General features: G+C 34.0%; 1 protein-coding gene across 3 annotated transcripts in view; it reads right to left on the bottom strand.

Annotated features, from left to right (window-relative positions):
* Window positions 1–634: 634 nt before the first annotated feature.
* Phkb (phosphorylase kinase regulatory subunit beta) overlaps window positions 635–24,585 on the bottom strand; it is a 220,070-nt gene continuing 196,119 nt past the window's right edge. For all 3 annotated transcript variants that reach the window (XM_026406881.2, XM_026406882.2, XM_026406883.2), the window contains exons 26-31: window positions 24,142–24,344; window positions 12,757–12,891; window positions 7,307–7,436; window positions 4,271–4,378; window positions 2,136–2,276; window positions 635–1,502 (exon numbers count right to left, since the gene is read on the bottom strand). In XM_026406881.2, the coding sequence (XP_026262666.2) occupies window positions 1,365–1,502; window positions 2,136–2,276; window positions 4,271–4,378; window positions 7,307–7,436; window positions 12,757–12,891; window positions 24,142–24,344 (855 nt within the window). In that variant the 3' untranslated portion in view covers window positions 635–1,364. The remainder of the gene's footprint in view (window positions 1,503–2,135; window positions 2,277–4,270; window positions 4,379–7,306; window positions 7,437–12,756; window positions 12,892–24,141; window positions 24,345–24,585) is intronic.

Here is a 24,585-nt window from a genome sequence, read left to right as displayed (position 1 = left end):
CATAATCCAGGACCATCTTTTCAAAAATTCTCTTAACATATTGGTCAATAATTTAATTCTCTTTGGCAAAGATGACAAAGATGTCATCCCCTTAAGATGTTCTACAGGTCAGATTTTATATCATTCTTTTCCATTTTGCCAACTAATGTACATGCAATTTCTTATGGCAGACCTAGGCACTGCCTTAGGTATTGTACCTCAAAGTTATGAGAAATGTAACCAACTCTTCAGATTTTCCCATGTGCTCACATACCCGCTTATTTGATATCTACTGACTTGTTACAAAAACTACCTGTCTTTTCTTAATCTTTTCAATATTCTACAAATGGGTTGCATTTTTGATGTGACAAATATGATTTCTCAGGAGAAAACATCTAAGACTGATCAGAAAAATCTCTTTGGGACCAGAGTTCAAATTGGCTGCTGTGTAACATTATGGAAGGAAATAAATTCATAAAATTTCAACACTTCTTTTTTTATTAATGTTTGATTAAGTAAATTTGGTAGCAAAACATATGTAATAGGTACCAAAGATCCTTTTTCATTCCTTATTGAAAGTGTTTAAATGAAGATATTCAGAAGTATTAAATTCAATATTGTGAACCTGAACAAAAAATGTGCCCAGGTACACTCATTAATTCAGAAATAAAATTTAATGACTTTTACAAGGCTGATAATTTTAAATTTAACACACCTTTGAACAATCCTACACATGTTCTATTTTTAACAGAAGCTCATAGAAATGTTTGATAAAGTACAGATTTATTACATAATGTTTTAGTTCAAATATATTTGTGTTTCAGCACAAATATAAAACTAGTCATGTTTACAGAGTAAAAATTGTACAATAGCTCTGTATACTGAAATATTAATATGCAGTTGCTGAAAATCATGTATCAGCTGGATATTTTTGCTTTATTGATGTGTATTAACATCTTTTTCTAACATGACAAGGCCACATAGGAAATGTTCACCATTCTTCCAGTACATTTTGATTCCCAGTAAGCAATACTAGTTGGCAGATTCATTTTAATGGCAGGAAGGTGAGAATTCAGTTGAAAGAGCAAATTTTCATTTTGATGACCTATTTGATTATAAAACGTGCAGTGTTACAATTCATAACTATATCTATCGTCGAGTGAAGATATCATTATAGTTGGCATAATTATGAAAACTTTTCTTTCACTTGATTAAAATCATTTCATATCATTAGATTGGCAATGACATGCAAAGGTCAAGGGTATGGCAATCACCTCACCAGCACCATCAGGTCAGACATTAATCACTACCTTTATTGAGCTGCAACACAAAGCTTAACACACTTCCAAAAAGTTTTCTCAGTAGAGCCTTTTACACTTTCCTCACTAGCTAACTAAACACGAGTCGTCATTGCTTGGCTTGACTTCTCCTTCCAGCAGCAAATTCATTACAACCTTTGTCAAATAGCTGCATGTTCCTCTTTTTCCCAGGGGGGCAGTGTTGTAAAAGGAAGTCATGTCATCCTACAAAGGAAAACAGTAAGCAAGTTGTTTGATTTTTTTTTTTTTTATGTGTAAAGAGTTGACAGGTAAAATCAGTATCAGCCTACAGGGAAAAATAAATTCACTGAAAGATTTCCTCATCCTCATGGAAAATATGAGTTTCCCAAGCTTTTCTTTCATTTTCCTGAGGCATCTTCTCAGCATATAAAATAGATATTTTTAGTATTCTCTACTTTGCTGACAATTTTTATTTACTTAGGGAACTGTTTCACAGATGAGCATAAAATAGTAAACAGAGAACCTAGAAGGGACTAAATTAGGCACCAATGTACCCTGTTCTGCATTCCCATCTTCTTCAGAAATTTCATTTTATAGTCTTCTGGAATCAATGGCTCCTCCCTGGTAAAACACATTTAATTGTCAACTATATAAAGAAAATTTATCTCACCTTAGATTTATTTTTTGTCAAAACTTCATAGCTGAATTGACTAATAGTTAAAAAGTAACACTAATTCCTCAAATAAGTCAGATTGCCTCTCAAATATTTACATTCTGTGAATCTGTTTTGTAAATTAAATGATAAAAGATTAGGGATATTTTAAAGAATTGAGACAATTAAAATAGTCTTCAAAAAGCTACTTTTTCTTTACTTACTTGTTTTTCAATTTCTTTTAGCCGACTCTCATCTTTTTGAAATTCATGAAATGCTTCTTTCACCAGTCTGTCTAGATCTACTTTGTCTTGAAATTCCAGCTCAGGGTTTCTTTCCAGTACAATGGATACAACCATTAGTAACTAGAAGAGGCAGACATTGAAAGCCAATTACATGAACTATAATAATGACCAAGTCTGGACATGTTTTCACTCTTTAATCAGACTGTTGGATGATTCTAGTATTCCATAGTGTATTCTGGATGATAAATCAGAGGCATAAAGATCACCTATAGAGAGAATCTTCTTAATTTTGAAAATTAGTGTAGTTCTATTTGGAAACTGGACATTTTTTTCATCATATGTATCGTTGTAGATATATATGTATAGACACTTAAATAAATCTAATAACTTCTAAAAAAAATGATGTTCCTAACCTAGTACATAATATGAGGGGCTCTATTTACCAAAAGTCTCTGAACTCTTTTGGGCCTTTGGGCATAAATCCTTGTTGGCAAGACATCAAAACAATGTCCAATGGAGCAGGGCTACCAGGGAAGAGGTGGCAGGGAACAAAGCCAGAGAAGGCAGATGGGTTCAATGAAGACTCTGGAACTAGGTTTGGGATCAGATGACTTAGAACCCCCTACCTGAAAATGAGATTAAGTCTGGGATGCTAGGGAAGTTTTTCAGGGGATGGCCATATGTATGTTTGAAATACAATATTTTTAAAAAATTCACCTAACTGATTTTTTTATGACATAATTTCTGTATCTCAGTTTAATGCATCACCCTATTGTTTGGTCATCCCAGAAATTTATCTCAAGAAGTTATGTTCATTTTAAATGTCAAACTCTTAAAATTTGCAAAATTTTAATGCAAAAATCAGTATGCGGTGACTGTTAAAGACTTCCTGATGGCTTTTATAGTACATACTTGGTACAATGAACAGGAAACAGACCCCTTAATTCTCAACTTGGGATTACCGAGTGTATTTTATCTAAATATTTCCTAAGCAGAACCTGAAAGGACCAAAGGAAACACTTTCAGTTAAAATCCAGGGTCACATGTAGAAGACTAATGAGGCAGGGCTTCAGCCAGAAGAATATAAAGTTTTGCTACAGTTCTAAAGGAAAATTTCTTCTGCAAAGGGAATGATGTGACTTTGATCAATAAGAAGGACCTCTTTGTCCACTGTGTGTCCCAGATGCTGGTATTATACATGGAAGGTTAAAGTCACAGCACAGGGGAGGCATTCATCCTTCTAATACTCCATCTTTTCCTGACCCTAGTCTCTACCTCATTCTTGCATGATATGGAACTGATTGCTAATACTGCTCCATATTCTAGGACATTGGAGAAGAAGCCAAATCTCATTTAGCTTTGACTAGCTCCAGAAATGCTGTATTGTAGGAGATTTCACATCCCATGCATTTAACACTATTATCAGTAAGACATATTACCTACCTTCAAGAAACATAAGTCCCAGAAAAAGAGACAAAATGAGGATGAACTACATATTAAATCCATCACTTGGGAGATTCACTATGTATTTGATATAATATTTTAAGATGACAAAAGAGCACATGTATGCACATGTGTGCACATGCCTATGTATTTTAGCATTTTACTTTATATGAAACAATGATGCTACTGCATACAGTTACATATCTTCATTTCACAGAGACGTGTGGGAAGTTGTTCTTCAAAAGATTAACAGCATCAATCTCTTGCTCACGGGCATGGGGGGATGTTTTTGTTTTCTTTTCTATAATTTTCTGAACTATTGAAATCTTCTATCATAGTAATGTATTATTTTCGTAAATAGAAAAAAACTGAAAACAAAATGTATAGGAAAAGATGACTTCCTCTACTTCTTTTATGACATTGCTGATATGCTTGCTGTTGGCGGGGAGGTGCAGTTGAAAGGCTGGGCTACCAGTCTTTCCACCCTGAAAGAGCCAGAGGTGTTTTGTGTGCCTCAGCTTGAATCAAGGATGACCATCTTCTTGACTCCATGGAGAAGTGTGGAGTTAGGTGAGGAATGAAATCCTTGGTCTTTGGGCAGTTTTCCTACACTGGTTTTAAGGCAGTAGAAGAAAGCACATTTTCAGCAACCTACATTTTTAAATACAAACCTCCACGATGATCTGTCTGTACTTTGGCTGGTCAATATTTCCCAACATGTCTTCAACAAGGAGAGAAAAATTCATCTCATACATGGTCATATCTGACAAGGTTGGTTGCTGAAAAAAACGACTCCACATTAATATGCTGAATGTTATACTCTGGTTCTCATTTAATAAAATAATTTCATTTTCTAATCAATAATCTTTTTCAGTTTTCTATACAACCTTAGAGAGCATTTTCAGCTCTATGACTGAATTTTATATATGTCAGACTACTGAAGCCAACCAGCTGACTATTGTGATAAATTAAGCCTTCCATTTTTAGTAGCTGTCTTCACTATGTTAATGTTTTCAGGGGGAAAGGACTATATTAGAAAGCTACTTGAATATACAGAGGGAACAGCCAAAAATGAGGCAACAAATAGAGTACATATTGCTTTCAGAATTAACACAAGAAGTTATGTTTGCTGTCAGACTTCAGCATGTAAGTCACTTGCTATTGAATTTACATCATTTCTTTGCAGGTCCTTTCTGAGGTGGTGGCATAAAAATGCATATAAATAAGCAAAAACAATATGATGTTCAGAAATGGCAAGGAAATAGAAATAAAGCAAAACTAAATAATTTTCTCTACACTAACCTTTATCTTTTATTTAAAATAAGAATCCCATACAATATTCTATTCATGTTTCACAAAACAAATGAAAGCAGAAAATGAAAATAAACTCAAATCCAAATCCAAATCTGGGCATGGTGGGTAAACTTCAAAGGATGGGATGGAAGGATCTAAATGTTAGCTATGTGTGGTACAAAACAGATGGAGTCACTAGAATTATTACCAGAGATGCAGAGAAGATGAGACATACCTATTCACTTTTACCTTAATAATGATTTATAATCAACTTAAACATAGCTTCAGAACTATGTGTTTCTACTTGATATTTAACATGGGGCTGAGGGACCCTGATTCTTCTCTTGCAATCAAGTGACAGCAAAATGATTTAGCTGTATATTCAATACATTCATTATACTCTAGAGTCAAAATAATCCAACATATTGTTAATATTTACAAGTAGTATTCAATATTGGAAAAATGAAGCCTGATTACCAAATATAGGTATTATAATTGTTTAGAGGTCTAACAATGGGATTAATACGAGTACAGAAGGAAAGGAAGATCTTTTCATGGTTTCACATTAATTTCCCCTTAATGTATCTCATTTAAAAGCCAACTTGGCTACTATGCAACTACAATGAAGCATAGAAAAGAGATAATGGAGGTTTTCTTATTTTCTACTCTACTGAAAGGACTCAGGGAAAGTCAGGTAGCAGAGGAGTTAACAGAAAGGCTCAGAAGTCTGCCTGCCAGTGGTCACACCTCAAGTCAGCTACTTACTAGAGATGTGTGACCTTGGGAAAATCATTTAGCTGTGCTTCAGTTTCCTCATCTGTCAAACTGGAATAATATAATACATTTCTCACAAAATTGTCAGGATAAATGAGCATTTGCAAAGTGTCTGCAACATAAAATATTTAACTTGCACTTATTGTTATTATTGTTAGCAAACAAAGGATATACTAAACACAAATGATCCAGGCTACCATGAAATTTGTTAAAGTAGTCTAGTAGGGATTGAGACAGGTTGCTGACAACAGGTTGCCATAGTGTACTGCCCAGGTGTGTAGAGAGGAGGCTTAGCAGAAGCAGCAGGATGCCAATAACAAAGACTTTGTCTCTGCTCCCAGGAAACAGTGCTGCCCAGAGCAGCAATCACAGGGCACCTCAGGAAGGGCTGAGACCCTTATATTGGCAATCAAATAAACAACTCACAGTCCTAAAATAGCATAACAATATTTTTTAAAAAAGCTTTTACTCATTTTTTGGAATAAGAAATGTGTGTTCATATAGTTAAAATTTTGAAAGATTAAAAGGGTTTCAGGGGCTGGGGATGTGGCTCAAGCGGTAGCACGCTCGCCTGGCATGCGTGCGGCCCCGGTTCGATCCTGAGCACCACATACAAACAAAGATGTTGTGTCCGCCAAGAACTAAAAAATAAATATAAAAAGAAAAAAATAAAAATAAAAGGGTTTCAGTGCAAAGTATCTCCCTAAACACACAGTTCTACTTCCCAAAGAAAAGAATGCTACCAATTTCTTGTCTTTCCAGAGATACCCTAAAATGAGTGTGGGTGTATATTTGAGAAGACTTTTTTTTTTTTTAAAGAACTACATTATAACTAATTCAATTAAAATTTCAACAGTAAAAATAAATACAATATTTCTGCTTCTCTGTGTAAGAAAAATGATTTACGTGATAGGATAAAGTAAATAAAATAATCATATCAAAGAAGCAGACCAGTAATATTAACTTGGGAAACCATATTCAGGAGAGGACATGCATTCATCTGGACCATAGGTAAGTTACAACTCAAGTAAAATAAGTGGTTATCTGTTCAATGACCTAAAAAGTTACTGCATTTTTCACATTCCATGTAATGCCTAAGTAGTGTTTCCTTCTTAGGCCTGTTCTCTTTCAGCCTTTTCAATGTATGCTTTAATGTTTATGAGGTTCCCAGCACAGGCCAACCACCAGCTGGTGGTAATGGGATACTCCTACATAAAATAAAGTCAATTCAAGAAATGCTAAGTTCATTATAAGTAATTAAAGGAAGGACAGCTTGCTCAGCAATAGGTTTGGTAATGTGCTATCTCTAAAGTCAGCCTCTTTGAAACAGGAAATATGACAATACAAAAAAATCTTAATTAAATACAACTTCTCAGCAATATATCTATTCGGTAAAGAAAACTTTTTTATGATTAGAGGAATACTAAAATTGAAAAACAAAAGTAAATCAGACTGGGGAAAATATTTCCATTCTAGCTGATTAGACTTCTTATTTTCTAATTTTCATCCCTCCAGTTATCTGGACATTCCTTCTTTGAATACTAGAACACAGAAAAGTAGAAGTTATTTGCCATGCAGAAAGGGAAAGAATCCTTATTTCTTTATATATCCTTTTTCCTGACAACACAGTGGGGCTTTACCTGTGGCAAATGCTTCCCAGCTACAATGATGCCATTGGGTGTGCGCTCCAAGATCTGCCACACTCTATCATAGAACCCGGGGGGAGTTCTATTCAAAGACCCATCAATCTGACGTCTGTTCAGCCAGCACCTGTAGACCAAAGGAAATTGCTTCAAAGTTGAAAAACAAGCTTGTTGTGGTAGAAAGCAGAGCTTTCCATATGGATTAACTGCTTCAATAGGGTGAGCAATAAAAGCCAAAACCCATCAATGATGCATATTTGCCATGTGTTACAGAGGTTAGTAAATATTTCATAGTGATAACAGAGCTTGCAGGAGAGGAGGAAATCTCCAAGATTTTAAAAAATTTAATAGGCAAAATGATATTCTCTAGTAAGCTATGAGATGCTCACTATATTATCAAATGATTTTCTAATACATAAAGCAGTTCCATTTAAAAACACAGCAAAGCAAAGCAAAACAAAATAGTAACAAACACAGGAGCAAGCACTTTCACAGTAACTTTATATGATTCTCACATAATGCAAAATGTAAACTCCATGAAGGCTGGGAAACATATAACTTGATCATTCCTACACATCTCTCGCAGAACTGTGCTTAATAAACACTTGATAAGCAAATGAATAAAGGATCAAAAATAGTATTATATGCATAATTAATATGCATAATTTAAAATCTTATGAAGGTTTGTTATTTAAATATTTCAGTGCTGAAAAACCAGATATAAAATCTACGTGTCATAATAATCAGAATTCAGTGATAAGCTAAAACTCTAGATCTTTTATTTTCATGGATAAGTCTCAAGTCTTAAAGATACAGAATTCATAAGCTGCTAGATGTAGAATTTGTATAATTTCTAAAGAAGTAGTGTATATTCTTTCAAAAGCTGAAGGCAGAAACTGGCGTGTGTGTGTGTGTGTGTGTATGTGTACATATATATATTACACATACACATATATATATATGTTTTTACATTTGGTATTTAAAAGTCATCAGAGTAAAATGTGTCATCAATTACATGGAAGGTGTGATTGACATTATTTCTAGGAATAAAAGTAGTAATGCAGGATATAGTAAATAGAAGTGGCTCTTGAAAAAGAGGTCCAGTAAAATTTGATAACTACATAAGTAAGAGAGGCACTGGAGTTTGTTTGAATGTATGAAGTTTCTTTTATTAGACCAGACTTCTTGTATTGCTAGGTTTTCAGTGTTTTGCTAAAGTGAAGAAGCCCAAAGGTCTTAGGAGTCTCTTGGTGATGTTTTACTTCAAATAACCACCCTACACTGCATTTCCCCCCTTATTTCTTCTGTTAACAACAACAACAAAAAGACATTTTCAGAGTTCTATGAAGTCATGATGAATATTTTAAAAAGGAGAGTTTGCTAGAATATAAAAAGAAAAATGAAAATACAATGGAGGTGGAGAATTATTTTAGAAGACTTCTGCTGTATTTTTATTTTGGAAAAATTTTTGACTTAACAGAAGTCATAAAATATTTCATAAAGTTCCTCTATACTCTTCACTTAGCTTACCCTGCTCTAATTACCTTATATAACTACAGTACAATTATTGAAACCAGAAAATGAACAGCAACACAATATTAACTAATCTATGGTACTTACTCAAATTTTTATCATGAATGTTCTTGCTTTGGTCCAGGATCCGATCTGGGACCTCTACATGGCATTTAGTTTCCATGTTCCTCAGGTACTTCTAATTTGTGGCCATATCCCAGCCTACCTGTATCTTTAATGACTTAAGAGGATATACCTCAATTTGGGTTTTTCTGATGTTTTCTTATGAACAGACTGACATTACTCAATTTTGGCAGGAATATTCAGAAGTGATGTTCTGTCCTTTTCAATATATCACAGCAGGAGGTATGTGATATTGGTGTGTCTATTACTGGTGATACATTAATCATTTGGGTGGAGTCCACTGGGTTTCTCTACTGTAAAGCCACTGTTTCATTTTCCTTTTAATTAAATATGTAAATTTGCTATTCCCATACTGCTTCTATTCAATGATGGTTTTTGCCTAATGATGACTTTGTTTCCATCATTGTAATTAGAATTCTGCTAGAAGGAGGAGTCCCTTCTTTCCCATTTATTTATCATCATGAACTAATGGTTATCTATTCTATGGGTTAAGTCCAACACTATCATTATTTATTATCTTGCTCCAACTGTCCTAGCTGTGGTGATGGGGGCTCCTTTTGTTGCTTCCAGTGTCCACCTGACGTATTTCTCTTGTATTTTGAGATTTCCTTACTTTCTGGCACAGGATACTCTAGGCTAATCTTGTATTTTTCCTTCCTGCCCCGGATTCAACCATTTCTCCAAGGAATGCTGTTTCTTTTTATTAAAGAATGGTACTTAGAAAGCAATATCTGGGATCTGGTTTTGCTCACTACTGTTAGGGTTTTATTTTTTCTAGGTTACCTCAATAGACAGATCTAGGAAGTATATAGATACACATATGCATGTACATATACATATACATATCCACATTTCTTTATCAGTCTGTGTAAAAACCATGATGACTTTGTCACAGATACACATATATTTTTATATTACCTTCTTTCTTACACTTCTGACACTATTAATTCCCATTCAACACCTACCCTTCCTTGTTTTCTCTATTTGTAACTATTGTTTCTAACTAAGAAATCTGGTTCTTATTATTCATAATGCATTTACTTATTTATTCAATCCTAATATATACATAAAGTAATTTCAGAATTGCCAATTCACACATATGTGAGAAAAAATTATTAACTATATTACAATATTTGGGTGCAGGTTTTTTTTTTCTTTAGCCTTATAGTATCAAAGCAATATTTTCCAAAAGTACTTAATTATTTTCTTCCTCATTATCTCAGTATAGTAATAATAATCATTTGTAATATAGTTAGGTACATTTGTTATTGTCTGTATTATATTTTGGGATTCATTTCACATCTGGACTAATTTTAATTATTTGTGCTTTGGGTATGTGAAATATTACCATTGTTTAAGTCAGAGCTAAACACAAGGTACACTAAGGGAAGAACTACTCTTTCTCTCATCCTCTACCTACTTTTCCATTTTTATCCTGCTCCTACCCATTCCCTAAAGGTAACCAATCACATTAGTTTCTGATTTATCTTCTCTACCTTTCTTCTGTACAATGAGCAGATACACATTTATTTTTATATTCCCTTCTTTCTTACATGAAGAGTAGACTATAAATATTCTTTTGTACTTTACTATTCCTATTCAACAATAAATTCTAGAAATCACTCCATCAAGTTCACAGAAACCATATTCATTTTTTTTTCATAGGTATGGAGTACTCTTAAATGGACACGCCATAGTTTATTCAAATAATTTCCTATGTGGGTGGGCAGTTATATTATTGGAATTCTAAAATTTTCAATTATAAACAATACTGGATTAACCCATTACTTCCTAAGTTTCCAATTCTGCAAATATTTTAACAAAATTGACAGAGGTACATTAAGATAGGTTCGAAATCACAATCTGGAGTTTATATATCCCTTAGATATATTTTTATTGCTCTTTCTCTCTACATATATATGTGCAAATAGTCTAATTATTCAAATATTTTCTCAAAAGAACAGAACTCTAAAATCATACTATTTATTTCAAATTGACCATAAGTGTCATATTTGTTGCTCAATTTAAGTTCTTTTTAAGTGTCCTGTACATAGGATGGACATAAGGGGTTAATGAATAATCTTATGCACATTTTTTCATATTGTTTGAGGCATGGTTTCATGGTTTCAGAGAGATTCCTAAAATGTTTGCTGTGTCAAAGGACAAGTGCAAATATAGATTTTTTTTTAGATGTTGTTAAATTCTCACCCATAAGGGCTGTACCCATCAGTTACATATAAGAGTGCCTGTTTCCCACAGCCTCACCAAATATTTATTACAGTTTTTAACTTCTGCCAGTGTGAAAGATGAAAAATGGTTCAATGTTTTAATTTAAATTGATGTAATTATAAGTTAGTTTTAATATATTCCCAAATACATAAAGGCCATTTTTCATGTTTTAAATGAATTGATAAGTCTTTTCATTCCCCCATTTTTCTCCTTGGAGTTTTGGTTATCTCTCAATTTTTAAGGATTCATGACTATTCATTTTTTATAGCATATATATTTTTCCATTTTTCAGCAGTCTTTTGACATTATTTCTTGCCATGGAAAATGTTCTTAATGTTTATATAGTTTTACAATTTTCTTTTTGATGCCCTTGGGTTGAGTCATAGTTAGAAAGTCTTTTCCACACCAAAGTTAAAAAGAAATTTACTGAGGTACTCCTTTAATATTTATATAATTTCCATTTTTACATTTAGATCTCTAATATGTTTGGAGTTGATTACTGTATATGGTATAAAGTACTTGATTTTACTTTTTGCAAATGACTATCTAGTTGTCTTAATGTTATTTATTTAAAAAGTCCATCCTTGATCCAGTGATTTGAGATGTCACATTTATCATGAATTAAAAGTCTAAACTGTACTTGGGGGGTCTATTTGTGGACTTTCTATTCTCTTCAACAGATCTTTATTTATTTACGTGGTGCTGAGGATCGAACTCAGTGCCCCATGCTTGTGAGCGCTTTACCACAGAGCCACAACACCAGCCCTCTCTTCAACCGATCTATTTGTGCATAAATATATATTTGTTTATAAGCAAATATAAATATATGCTTATATTTCTAAGCATTTAACAATATAACCTTGGAAAATGCTAGGCATTGATATGCTCAATAAATACTTGCTTAAATAATCACTAAAGTTCTTTCTGGAATAAAAAAATGTCTTAAGTCCAATGCAATCCACAAATATTTGTTTTGTTCTTATTCAAAGGCTAGTACAAGTTAAGAACATGAAAGGATTTAGCCCTGAAACTTACAGTCTTTTTAGGAAGACAGAGTTACAGGCAACATTTTTAAGTAATGTTACCAAACCCAATCCCTTCTGCCAAACTGTTGGGAAGAGACACTGAGTGCTATAAAGGTTCAGAAAGGGAATTGACTAAGGTGGTGTGAAGTGCTACATTTTGCACAGAATAAAAAAAAAAATGAGGAAATACTTATACACTATATCCAAAAGAAGTATAAAGTTCAAATCAACACAAATCACTGACTGACATTAGTCTGTTTATCTAATCCATCTAGTAAGGTGGCCTCTGATACTCCGCTGCACTTTCTTTTTTTTTTTTTTTTAAACAGTTTTTTATTTTTCGGTTGACACAACATCTTTATTTTATTTTTATGTGGTGCTGAGGATCGAACCCAGCGCCCCGTGCATGCCAGGCAAGCTCGTTACTGCTTGAGCCACATCCAGCTTTCATTATTTTCACATATATCTATCAAATTAAAAACTAGACTATTGCTGTAAATCCAGAGTGTTCTGTATGTAATAAAGGGCCCTTGTTACCTTTCATTCTGTTGAGGCTGGAGAATATCTAACAGAAGTTGTTTAACTTCACTAGGTGACAGCTGATATAAGTCCATGGCTGGCTTGTTCCCACTTCGGATCTGAAGTTCATACTCCATAGCATGGATGATCCACCTAAAACAAAGCAGGGGAAGCAGGAATCAATAACTCTTGAAATAAAATCACCTTGTGCTCCTCTTAGTAATGCCCTTAATAGCAATGACCCATTCAAAGGTGAATGAAGAAAAGCTATTTGAATTTCCTGAACCGTTGATATAATTACTTCCATCAAGATTGTGTGACATGATCAGACTGTTAAAAATGAGGCCTGCTCTTACACATGTAGTTACATTATAAAGCATAAAAATGGGTTTAAAGTACCTAGGTTCTTACAAAGTAAGATTTTTATCAGTGTAATATGATAGTATACTATACACAAATAGCTACCACATTGTTTTCTTAACACTAGATATATGCAAAACATAAATGGGACATAAATAATGCATTTTAAGAAACAGGCTGAGATATGCTATTATATAAATATTCTTTCCCGAGGAATTTTAAAAATATAATTTCTTTTACTTTGCAGTTATTCTTTTGGGATAGAAAGGGACAGAGGAGAAATACCTGTCTTTGAAATAAAAGGATGCAATCAGTTATAACTTATACTACCATATTTGGGAATGTACTTTTACCAATAGATTTCAGAAAAGCTAAAATATTTAATTATTTTATGTGTAATTTTATTTTTTAATTTGGAATTTTTTAAAAAAACATTTCTGCAGTTTCATTTCATTTCTTTTATGTACTGTATTCTTATGAAAGAGAACTCAAATAAACTAGTTATGAAAACCAAAGAAACTCTAGAAATAATACTGTGCCTTAGGGAACCAGAATTCTATATACTATTAGGAAAAGCCGGGGAATTACTTTTACACAGCAGATTCCTATGCTTTACCCTTAAATCCTTTGGTGAACAATGAATAACAGGGAATTACTCTGCTTTCCTTCTCCTATTTTGCTTGTCTCACAAAGGTGGGGCCACAAGCCAGCCCACCAGGGTAAATGATTATGTATAGCATGAAGATTTAGAGGGGTCAAATTACTGCACACAGATGTAGCATTATCTTTCTCTTGACATATTCCTTGAAAGATAAGCCCATAAGACAGGTATAGTAATGAAAAAGTTAGGTCCTTCTTTCTGCTAAGGCTGGTTTGAAAAATAATGGTGATGCATACTTATGAGATAACTTTAATGCCTGGGTGCAGCAGATGGAAGAAAAAAATGTTAAAATGTTCCCAGGTGAGCCAGAGAGGACCTCAACTAGACATATTGCCCTGCCTGCTAGACCAGTTCACAGTGTTTCAGTTCTGTGACTGTTTCAATCTCCACTGCCATAGGTGAAGACAACCCTCTATTCTTCCTATTTTCTTCCCTATTCTTTGTTGTAAAACAGCATTAGACTTGAACTACTAGAATAGTTATCAGACACTCAGAGGAAGTAAATAATCAAGTGAGCAACACGGTTAAGAAAATCAAAGGCATTTTATCCATTTTTAGGGCTACTAATAAAAAAAGGCATGAAAAAAAAAATCCAACTTCTTACCCTCATTTCCATGAACAAGATTTGACAATTCTAGCATAAAAGTACTTAAATGCAAATATGGGGAAGGGAAGGAAAGAGAAAAGGGAAGAGAAAAGATGTGAAGGGAAGGGGAGGTGGATAGGAAGGAGAAAAGTCAAAAGAATGAAGGTTATTCTTTGACCAAAGTCCTATAAATCAGTCTGTCTAAAGAATCAGAGATAGGCTGTACTTGCCAATAAGCAAATGAGAAAGTGGCAGATACACCTTACTGACCAATTCAACCTTCATACATATCAAGGTTTGACTCGAGGACAATGAATTCCTTAGGACTGCTAGCAAGGTGTAAAAAAGTGGACTAGTCCCAGGAATAAACTTGCCCTTCTAAAAACTCTTGTGAGGTTAGTAAGGATACTGTTTTATGTATTGGAATTTGTCTTTCTGACATGCCTAAATCAAGGAGTGAAATATAAAATAAAGTACATGGAAATTTGACTACTGGTAAACCAGACAGCTGTATTTTCTGAAAAAAATGGCATAAAGAATAGCATTGAGGGTCTGGTTGTGGCCCAGCAGTAGAGTGCTTGCCTAGCATGTGCCTGGCCCTGGGCTCTATCCTCAGCACCACATAAAAATAAATAAATAAAATAAACGGTATTGTGTCCATCTACAACTAAAAATTAAATATTAAAAAAAAAAAAAGAATAGCATTCTCCTTGGTAAGAAACAATTCTGGGGCTGGAGTTGTAGCTCAGAGTAGAGTGCCTGCCTAGCATATGTGAGGCACTGGGTTCAATTCTCAGCACCTCATATAAATAAATAAATTAAATAAAGGTCTATTAACAACTAAACAATATATTTAAAAAAGAAAGAATTCTTTAACAATCATTCTGATATTATCTCCATAATAGGAAAGATTTATGGTTTGCTGTTACACAAGTAAACATTTTTACTTCATTCCAACATTTTATTAAGCCATATATTATGAACTAAACTGAGCTCCCCTTGCACTTCAATTCCTATGTTGAATCTGAACCTCAACAGGAGACAAGGTCATGAGGGTGGGGCCCTTATGACAGGATCAGTAACCAGAGCTCTTTCTCTCTTTACCATGGAAGGAAATAGCAAGAAAGTCTACAAGTCAGGAATACAGTTCTTACCAGAAACCAAATCATTTGGTAGCTTACCCTTGGACTTCCAAGCCTTCAGACTGTGGAAAAAGGAATTTTCTATTGTTGTTGTTTATAGCACTGGGGTTGAACCCAGGGGGGGTGCCCTACCACTGACCCATATTCCCAACCCTCTTTATTTTTTATTTGAGACAGGGTCTCACTAAGTTACCCTGGATGGCCTGGAACTTGCAATCCTCCTGTCTCAGCCTTCTGAGTAGCAGGATTACAGGCATGTACAGCTATGCCTGGCTAAATTTCTTTTGTTTAAGCCATTTTATCTATGGTATGTTTTGTTACAGCAGCCCAAGATAACTAATATAAAACAAGAGACAGAAAAGTTACAAAGGACTTTTTTGCTTGATTCATAGTAATTTGGGTAATAATAATAATTAGATGAGGCAAACTGGGCTTCTAGTTTGGAAACTGGAGAACAATGACTCTACCCTCCATCTAAGCATAACAGCATAGAATTAGGAGAGCTCTTACAATCCCATTTCCTTACCTCGTATTAAACTTTAAGTATCAGAACCACAGTAATGAACTACTTCTTTTTTCCTTTATTTGTATAAGCAGTGTTAAGAGTTGGTACCTTTGACACCAATGGCCTCTAAACACGGAATATGTGATTCATAGATACTATTTGGGCATCAGAGGACAAGATATGTCTGGATCATAATTGCTTACAGAATGTCTTGGCAGTACGAAAAGTAGAGATGAAAAAGGCCTGATAAAATATATCCTCAGGGGTTATCTCCCACTGCAGCTTGACTGACAGACCTGTAGCAGAAAGCAGTTGATTGGAGGTCTTTACAGTAATGGGCCTGTCAGGAACTTGATCTATTTCAACATGAAAGCTGGTGCACAAATCAATAATGAGACAGCAAATCAAATCATTATCAGGCTAGAATACCATTCCTGTGAGCAGGTTAATTTTGTTCACAAGAGTGCCTGAGAGCATAAAGTTGAAGAAATTGCACTGGCAGGATTAACCTTGGAAATAGAGAAGAAACAGTGCTATTGGAGTACAAAGCAGCTGAGGCAGTGGATGATGAAATGCTTTGGGATCATTCCACTGAACACTAAAGGAGAATCAATCATGGTTGAAAGGAGCACATCTTCCATGGTGAACATATCCTATGGGAGCACAGGTGGTTTTCAGATGTAGGATCAGAAGATAATGGGGGGAAGGTAGGTAGAGAGAAAGATAGAGATGTGTGTAGGTAGGAGTTGTTTCCTCCTATGGACTGAGATTTATGGTACATAAAAAGAAATCTCCAGAGGAACTTTTCTCCAAAATCCCTAGAGAGGACCTCAATTTTCAAGTGCCACAGTGATAATGTTCACACTTTAACCTTTGTAAAACATCTTCACATTCCTTACCCAGAATGGTCACAATTCAATGAGGAAGCCAAAGCAGGGGAAAGCCTCCCTGTTTTATAGATCAGAGAGATGGAGGGCAGGTTAGGCAATTAATAACTCTGCAGTCATTCACACTAGTTTTAAAGTCCGATTCTTGATCCTATGACTTGGGCAAGTTACTTAAATTTGCTGAATTTCAAATAGCCTGTCCTAAACTTATCTCTTTTTTAAAAATTGGTTCTTTTTAGTTATACATGCCAGTAGAATTCATTTTGACAGAATTATAAAAGCATGGAATATATCTTGTTCTAATTCAACCCCCAGTACCTCTCCTTTCCTGTCCCTTCTCAACCCTCTGCTCCCTTCCCTCTATTGATCTTTCTGGCATTTACCTACAGTTATTTTTAAAAATTAATTTCTTGTGGATATACATTTACGTACACAGGAAAGTTATGTAAGATTCATTTCCCTGTCTTTCCTTTTCCATAGCATCCCTATTTCCTTCACTTCATCCCCCTTTGCCTACTTTACTGACAATTTCAATATATTCCAAAGAGCCAGAAAGTGGGCCCTCAGTAAACATTAAATCTCTTTCTGTGAGAATACACAAGGATAACTTATTTGCCCCTGATAGTCACAGAAGTTAGTAGCAGAAATGGTAATCAAAGTCAAGTTGTTCTCCTAAATGGCTCCAAGGGCCCAGTGGATGTTGACTAATTTACAACATTTTAGACTGGAACTTGGAACACAGGCATCAATCCTCTAATTACAAAGACTTAGTTCACAGGAAAGTATTACTTCCACTACAAATACTAACTGAAAAAAATGACAAAAATAAATACTTTTGATCCAGCAACAAGCAGGAAGACTGATATTTTACAAAAAGGGGTGTGTGTGTGTGTGTGCGCGTGCGCGTGCACATGTTTAACATGATGAAACTCTCCACTTACTAGTGGTAGCAATATTATAAGGAAGTAATGTTGATTTCTTACTAGTGGTAACAACATTACAAGGGAGAAAAAAGCTTGTTCTGTAACCTCTCTTTTAACTTTTCATAGCATCTTATCTCTCTTGGGGCATATAAGAGAACCTTAGAATCAGTGTCAAGTCATCCCCCAATTTCTTGTTCTCATGTTAAACAAAGATGCAAAATCTTTTTTCTTAGGTTTTTAACCTTATAACCTCAAATAGTCCCTGACTTAACAATGGGCTTGACTGACTGGTTTTTCTTTTTTACTTTATGATGATATGAGAGTGATATGTATTTAGTAGAACACACTTCAAATTCTGAAGTGCGATCTTTTCCCAGGTTAGTGATATGTGGCACAATATTCTCTCATGATTCTGGGTAGCAGCAGCGAGCCACAGCTACCAGACAGATAGATGTATTAAATCTATTTTTTCATGTAATTTTTCAATTTACAATAGGTTTATTTGAATATAACCCATAAGTGGAGAAAAACCTGTATTCAAGTACCATGGTATGACTTACACCATAAAATGCTAAATAGTATTGATCCTAGATTGGAGGACTGACAGATAAAAGACAAAAAACATCAGGGGTCTATGGAACATCACAGTAATTCCATAAATACTTGAACACAACATAGATCATAAGTTAAAATCATGTAGGAGAGACTATAAAGGTCATAAGGTTTTAGAAATAAACAATAAAGCCTTTTTGCATGAGATGGCAATGATACAGATACTTAAGTAAAAACACTCAGAGTACTTGAGACTGAACAACAGGAACTATGGAGTCAGGGTATAAATCCCAGTTCTTCCATTTACTGGTTAGACTAAGAGAGATCTTTTAAGCTCCTGAGTCTCAGATTCTTTACTATAAAGTGGGGGTCCTAAGTATCTACCAAAGTTGTTACAGGATTAAATCAGATAATATATGTGAAAAAAATGTTAGCACCCTACCTAGCATAATAAAAACTCAACAAATAATAATTGTGGTTATGGTGATGATTCAAGAAGGGGAGGATGGTTTACTATAGTTATGTTTAGAGTGCAATGATCATGTACTATTCACACTTGTATACCCTTAGATCTTATGAAGAACATTGTTTAGAGATGTAAGACAACCTGTATTATACAGATGTGATTTACTGCACCATTCTGTTAATAAGTGAATGGAGAAGAGTGCTACATCCTGATATCTTCTATAGGCATGACTGGACTTTCATATAAACTTGGTAATTTCCTAAATGACATGGTTAATTTTTTTTAGTTGTATATGGACACAATACCTTTATTTTATTTACTCATTTTTTTAATTGGTTGTTCACAACATTACAAAGCTCTTGACATATCATATTTCATACATTATTATGTGGTGCTGAGGATCAAACCCAGTGCCTCATATGTACAAGGCAAGCACTCTAGCACTGAACCACCACCCCAGCCCTAAATATTCATTTATACTTAATTTCAACATCATGTGGCACAAACCAACTATATTTATCAAAATTAAAAGTCCTATTTTCTCTCTCTCCAATGAGCACAGAGGCATGGTCTCTTTTGTTTCAATTCCCTATCACTACCTCAAGGCAAACCATCTCACTCTGCTTATATCCTATATACTAAGCAATCAAATATTTATTGAGCATCTCCAAAAAGTTAGATTGCAAGATAGGAAATAATATAAGATCTAGTCTCTAGCTTTAGAAGAAGTAAAATTCTTAAATAAATCCTTAAAACATAAATATCATAGTGACTAAGAGTTGAATCCATGAGACCTGTGTAAGAGAGAAATGTACATAATGAGCTGGGCAGGGACACTGTTAATACACTGGGAATATAATATCATGATGCCAGGATGCGTTTCAAGACAGTGAATAATTAATGTTTCATGGAAGTTTGTTCATGAAGTGTTTTGCTATTGTTTTATTTATTTATTTATTTTGATACCAGCGATTGAATCCAGGTACACTTAACCACGAGCTACATCCCCAGCCCTTTTTTATATTTTATTTTTGAGATAGGGTCTTGGTGAGTTGCTTAGGGCTTTGCTGAGTTGCTGAGACTGTCTTCAAACTCACACTCCTCCTGCCTCACTGCCTCCTGAGCTGCTGGGATTACAGGTATCTGCCACTGCACCTGGCTCTCTTATTTTTAAATACTACCACATGCTGTATCTTGACAACACATAGTTTAAGGTGTATGTTATTTCTCATGGAAGGCACTGAACACATAGAAGAGCAGATACAAAGACAGGAGGAAAATTATATTCAGAATAAACTAAATGCACTAAAAACAACAAATTAAAAATTTAAAAAAGAATAAACTAAATGCATATTCCTAGGAAGAGAGAGAAATTAACTTCAGGTCAGATTTGAATTCAAGAAAGGAAATTACATGGGAGTTGTGAAAGAATGAAAGTTGGTCTAGAATAAATACTAAAGGAAAAACTATAAGAGACTGAAAAGACAGTGTTGTAAAATCCTGGGAAACTTAACAATTATTGTACGGCTTTGTTTAAATTTCTGCAAGGATGGCTGTCATTTGAAGAGACTCATGACTAGAACATTTATTATGCTTTGGAAAAGTTACAACCTATACTTCTCTATCTATCTTGGAGAAATGCCTGAGTCTATGATAACAGAGTACTTTCATACCCTGCACAGAGATAAAGAATCATATTTCTTCTCATTTAGAGTCAACTCAAATGAGAGACACATATCTGTATCCTCATATGTTGTCAGACGTTGGAGTTGAAAATATTAGGGCAGACAGACTGAACAAATCAGGTTATGATTAGAGAGAGAGAGAGAGAGAGAGAGAGAGAGAGAGAGAGAGAGAGAGAGAGAGAATATTTTAATATTTATTTTTTAGTTTTCAGTGGATACAACATCTTTATTTTATTTGTATGTGGTGCTGAGGATCGAACCCAGCACCTTGCGCATGCCAGTCGAGTGCACTACGGCTTGAGCCACATCCCCAGCCCCTGATTCCAAATTCTTACAGTTGAAATACCTCTAAATGTTTGAAAGAAACAATTTTAGGGGATAAAAATGAATGTTAGGGTCTATGCAGATATAGCAATTTATTTTTAATCAAAGAGGAGATAAAAAATGAGAAATTCATGTAAAAATGCTATAGTTGAAGTCAGGCAAATAGTTTAAAAATAATAAGCTAACAAAAAATAATTTAAATAATACCAAAAAATATAACAGTAGGAATCTCCTAAAGAAAATAACTGACATTTATTTGATATACATTTTTTAGATATTTTTCCACATATACACTTTACACATATATGTATAATAGAATTATTGTTGTTCTTTTTAAAGAATTTAAATAATACATTTGCAACTTATCTTTTCATTTAATCTGTCTTGGTCATTTATAAATGCAGCATGTAGAACTTTATCTTATTCCTTGAAATTGCTGCATCTCATTTTACTATATGGCTATAAAATAATTTATTTAAATTCTTTCCTACTGATGAAGTCCTAGGTTGTTCCTAATGTTTCATTATTTCAAAAAGTGCTGAAATTAAGACTGCTATAAAATATGTCTTTATTATTCGTGTATTACTGTAAATTCCTAGGATAAAAATTAATGAATCAAGAGATATATAGATATTGCTAAATAAGCAAGGAGATTTTACATGTAATTCTGAAGGAAAAAATGGGCAATCATCTTTCAGAAAATGCTTCATATTCACATGTAAAACTAAAATTAAGAAATGAAAGGTAAATCAATCTAACAACAATAAACAGAAAAGGAAGAAAGTAACAAGAAATCATGGTAAATAGAAAACAAAATAAAATGCAAGAACAAGTAAATATATTTAAAAAATGACATAAATGTCAAAATATATTTCTATTAAAAGATAAATATGCATTACCACTACTGAACAGTATACTTAAGAATGGTAAATTTTATGTTTTTCATTATAAAAAAGACACTCAGACTATCTCAAAAATAAATATGGAAGAAAGAACAACAGAGTAGAGGAAGGGGTTCTGGGGAAGAAAGAGGAAGTACTATATATAGATTGAAATGGAGAAAACTATCTTATATGCATTTATGAATGTCAAGATGAAATCCATTATTAAGTGCACTAATACAAAAAACAGCATAAATGTTGAGCATAAATAAATATATACATACACATATAGCTACATACACACAAAATTATAAAAGAACAATGAATGTAGAGAGATGGAAGATAGTATACCAAGCTAATAAGGACAGTTAAAAAAAGCAGGCAGTGATATTCGACAAAATGTCAAATTATAATGCAGCTGTTATTTTTTATGCATCATGGTTTTATTTAGAAAAAGTATATATCTTTTACAAACTAAAGGATTTATATATTAGATGATAAGACGAATTTGCCTTAAAGAATTTAAAAGGGGGTTTGGGTGGGGTAGATAGAAGCTGGTAATATTATGGACATACATGGCTATATATTTTTGTAGATGTTTGAAATTTTAAACTGTTGAAAAGCAACAAATGATACAAAGGAGGATATGTTGTTAAAAGCAACAAAGTAACATGTGCAAAAATAAAATTTTAAAATATATAAAGCAAAGCTGATAAATATTCTAGGTAGAAACTCGGAATATATTCTCAAGAGTAGGGCTGGGGATGTGGCTCAAGCGGTAGCGCGCTCGCCTGGCATGCGTGCAGCCCGGGTTTGATCCTCAGCACCACATACCAACAAAGATGTTGTGTCCGCCGAGAACTAAAAAATAAATATTAAAAAAATTCTCTCTCTCTCTCTCCTCTCTCATTAAAAAAAAAAAAGAGTAATGAGAAATTATGAAGACTTTTTATCAGCAATCATGGATCAAGTAGAACAGAAATAAGATACTGACAATGCAATTATATAGTTAACAAGCTATGTACACATATTCACATTCATACATATATTTGGACACAATAAACAGAAAATGTATATTCTTTTCAAACATTTTTTTGGAAAACTCCTCTCCTCCAATTGGCCATATGTTAGGTTATTTATATGCTCATATGTCATCTGACTCTATTACAATTAGGACACATTAACATAATACTTTATGTCACAAAACATATGACAACCTCATAAAGGCTTTATGAAACATATTATCTCATTTCAGTCTCACATAAAACAGTGAAGCTGGTATGAAAGTGAGACTAGAGAGGTTTGGCCATTTATCCAAGGATACAGAGTTGATAAATGGTAGTTAGGACTTGAATTTAGATCGGCTGAAAACAGAGCTTGGTTGATTTTACATCAGCCTTCCTCACAAAACTCATTTTTTGGAAAAATTTTTATTTGTTTTTTTAATTATGGATGACAGTAGAATGTATTTTGACATATTACACATACATGGAGTATAACTTTCTTTTCTTGTGGTTGCACATGATGTGGAGCTACACTAGTCATGTATTCTACTCTCTTTCCTATTCCCGTCTCCCCGCTCCCTTTCTTTCATTCTTCTTTGTCTAAGCCAATGAACTTCTATTCTTCCCCCTACCTTCTTATTGTGGGTTAGCATCCACATATTAGAGAGAAGATTTGGCCTTTGGATTTTGGGGATTGGCTTATTTCATTTAACATGATGGTCTACAGTTCCATATTTACTGGCAAATGCCATAATTTCATTCTTCTTTATGGTTGAACAATATTCCATTGTGTGTATATATATATATACCACATTTCTTTATCCATACATCTGTTGAAGAGCACCTAGGTTGGTTCCATAGCTTAGTTATTGCCTCACAATATTCACGATTAAGAAGATTCTAGGTTGTCAGACTCTTACTATCAATTTATTTTCCAAGCTTATGATATTAAAAATTAAGCATTAGATTTTAGTAGAAAGTGGATATAGAATATTCTTAAAAGGATCACATTTTTATCTGAGTGTGTCCTCCTGACACCCATTTTTACCAAAAATAATTTTTCCTTTAAGGCTTACCAACTCCATTATAGGTATTTTTACAATTATTGTGCTTAGTTTTTACATGATGCAGCTATTGAAATCCTTGGAATTTGATTTTACCAGAGAACAAAATTACTTCACTATATCTAATATGGGAAATAGATAAAATTTTACTATTTATATATTATAAATAAACATGATGATTCTTTTAGGCCCCTGGCATTATTTCTTCATACCACCAGACGCTGCCTCCACAGCTTAGGGCAAAAGTGCACTTCCCTAAATACCTACCAGATACCTAGAACATGACTTCATATGGGAAGGACAAGTCTTTTAGAGGACCCCTTGAATAATTCTCTTTATACAAATGCAAAGTGCTTTACTCACCCAATTCGAATTTTTAGCATCCCACGGAATAACTCAGGGTTATTGGATATGATCCAGCCAATATGGATGACCAGTTCTTGCTGAATGACGGCTTCCCTCTCATCGTGGGTATTACACTTATAATAGATGATGTTCTTAATCACTCTTGGTGACAAAGGATTAGAGATAACCTCTTCTTCATGGCCAAAGGCACCCAGAGTTACCTACAAGTGGCAGAATTTTATTGTAAAAATTTCCTAGATACTAAAAGATAACAGAAAAAAAGTTCAAGGCTCAGATGACTGGCAGACTGAAATTGCTCTATACAAGCTAGGGAATTAGGTAGAATAACTGTTCCTGCTATTTATTAAAATGGCTTTCCAAGCATGACTCTCACTAGCGTTCATAATGGTTCACAGTCTGGTCTAAAATATAAGGGCAGGTGAGGGTCTCAGGGGAATGAAG

This window comes from Urocitellus parryii, chromosome 15 (genome assembly GCF_045843805.1).
Source record: "Urocitellus parryii isolate mUroPar1 chromosome 15, mUroPar1.hap1, whole genome shotgun sequence".
Lineage (NCBI taxonomy): Eukaryota > Metazoa > Chordata > Mammalia > Rodentia > Sciuridae > Urocitellus > Urocitellus parryii.
This window is presented reverse-complemented; position numbering and strand designations above follow the sequence as displayed.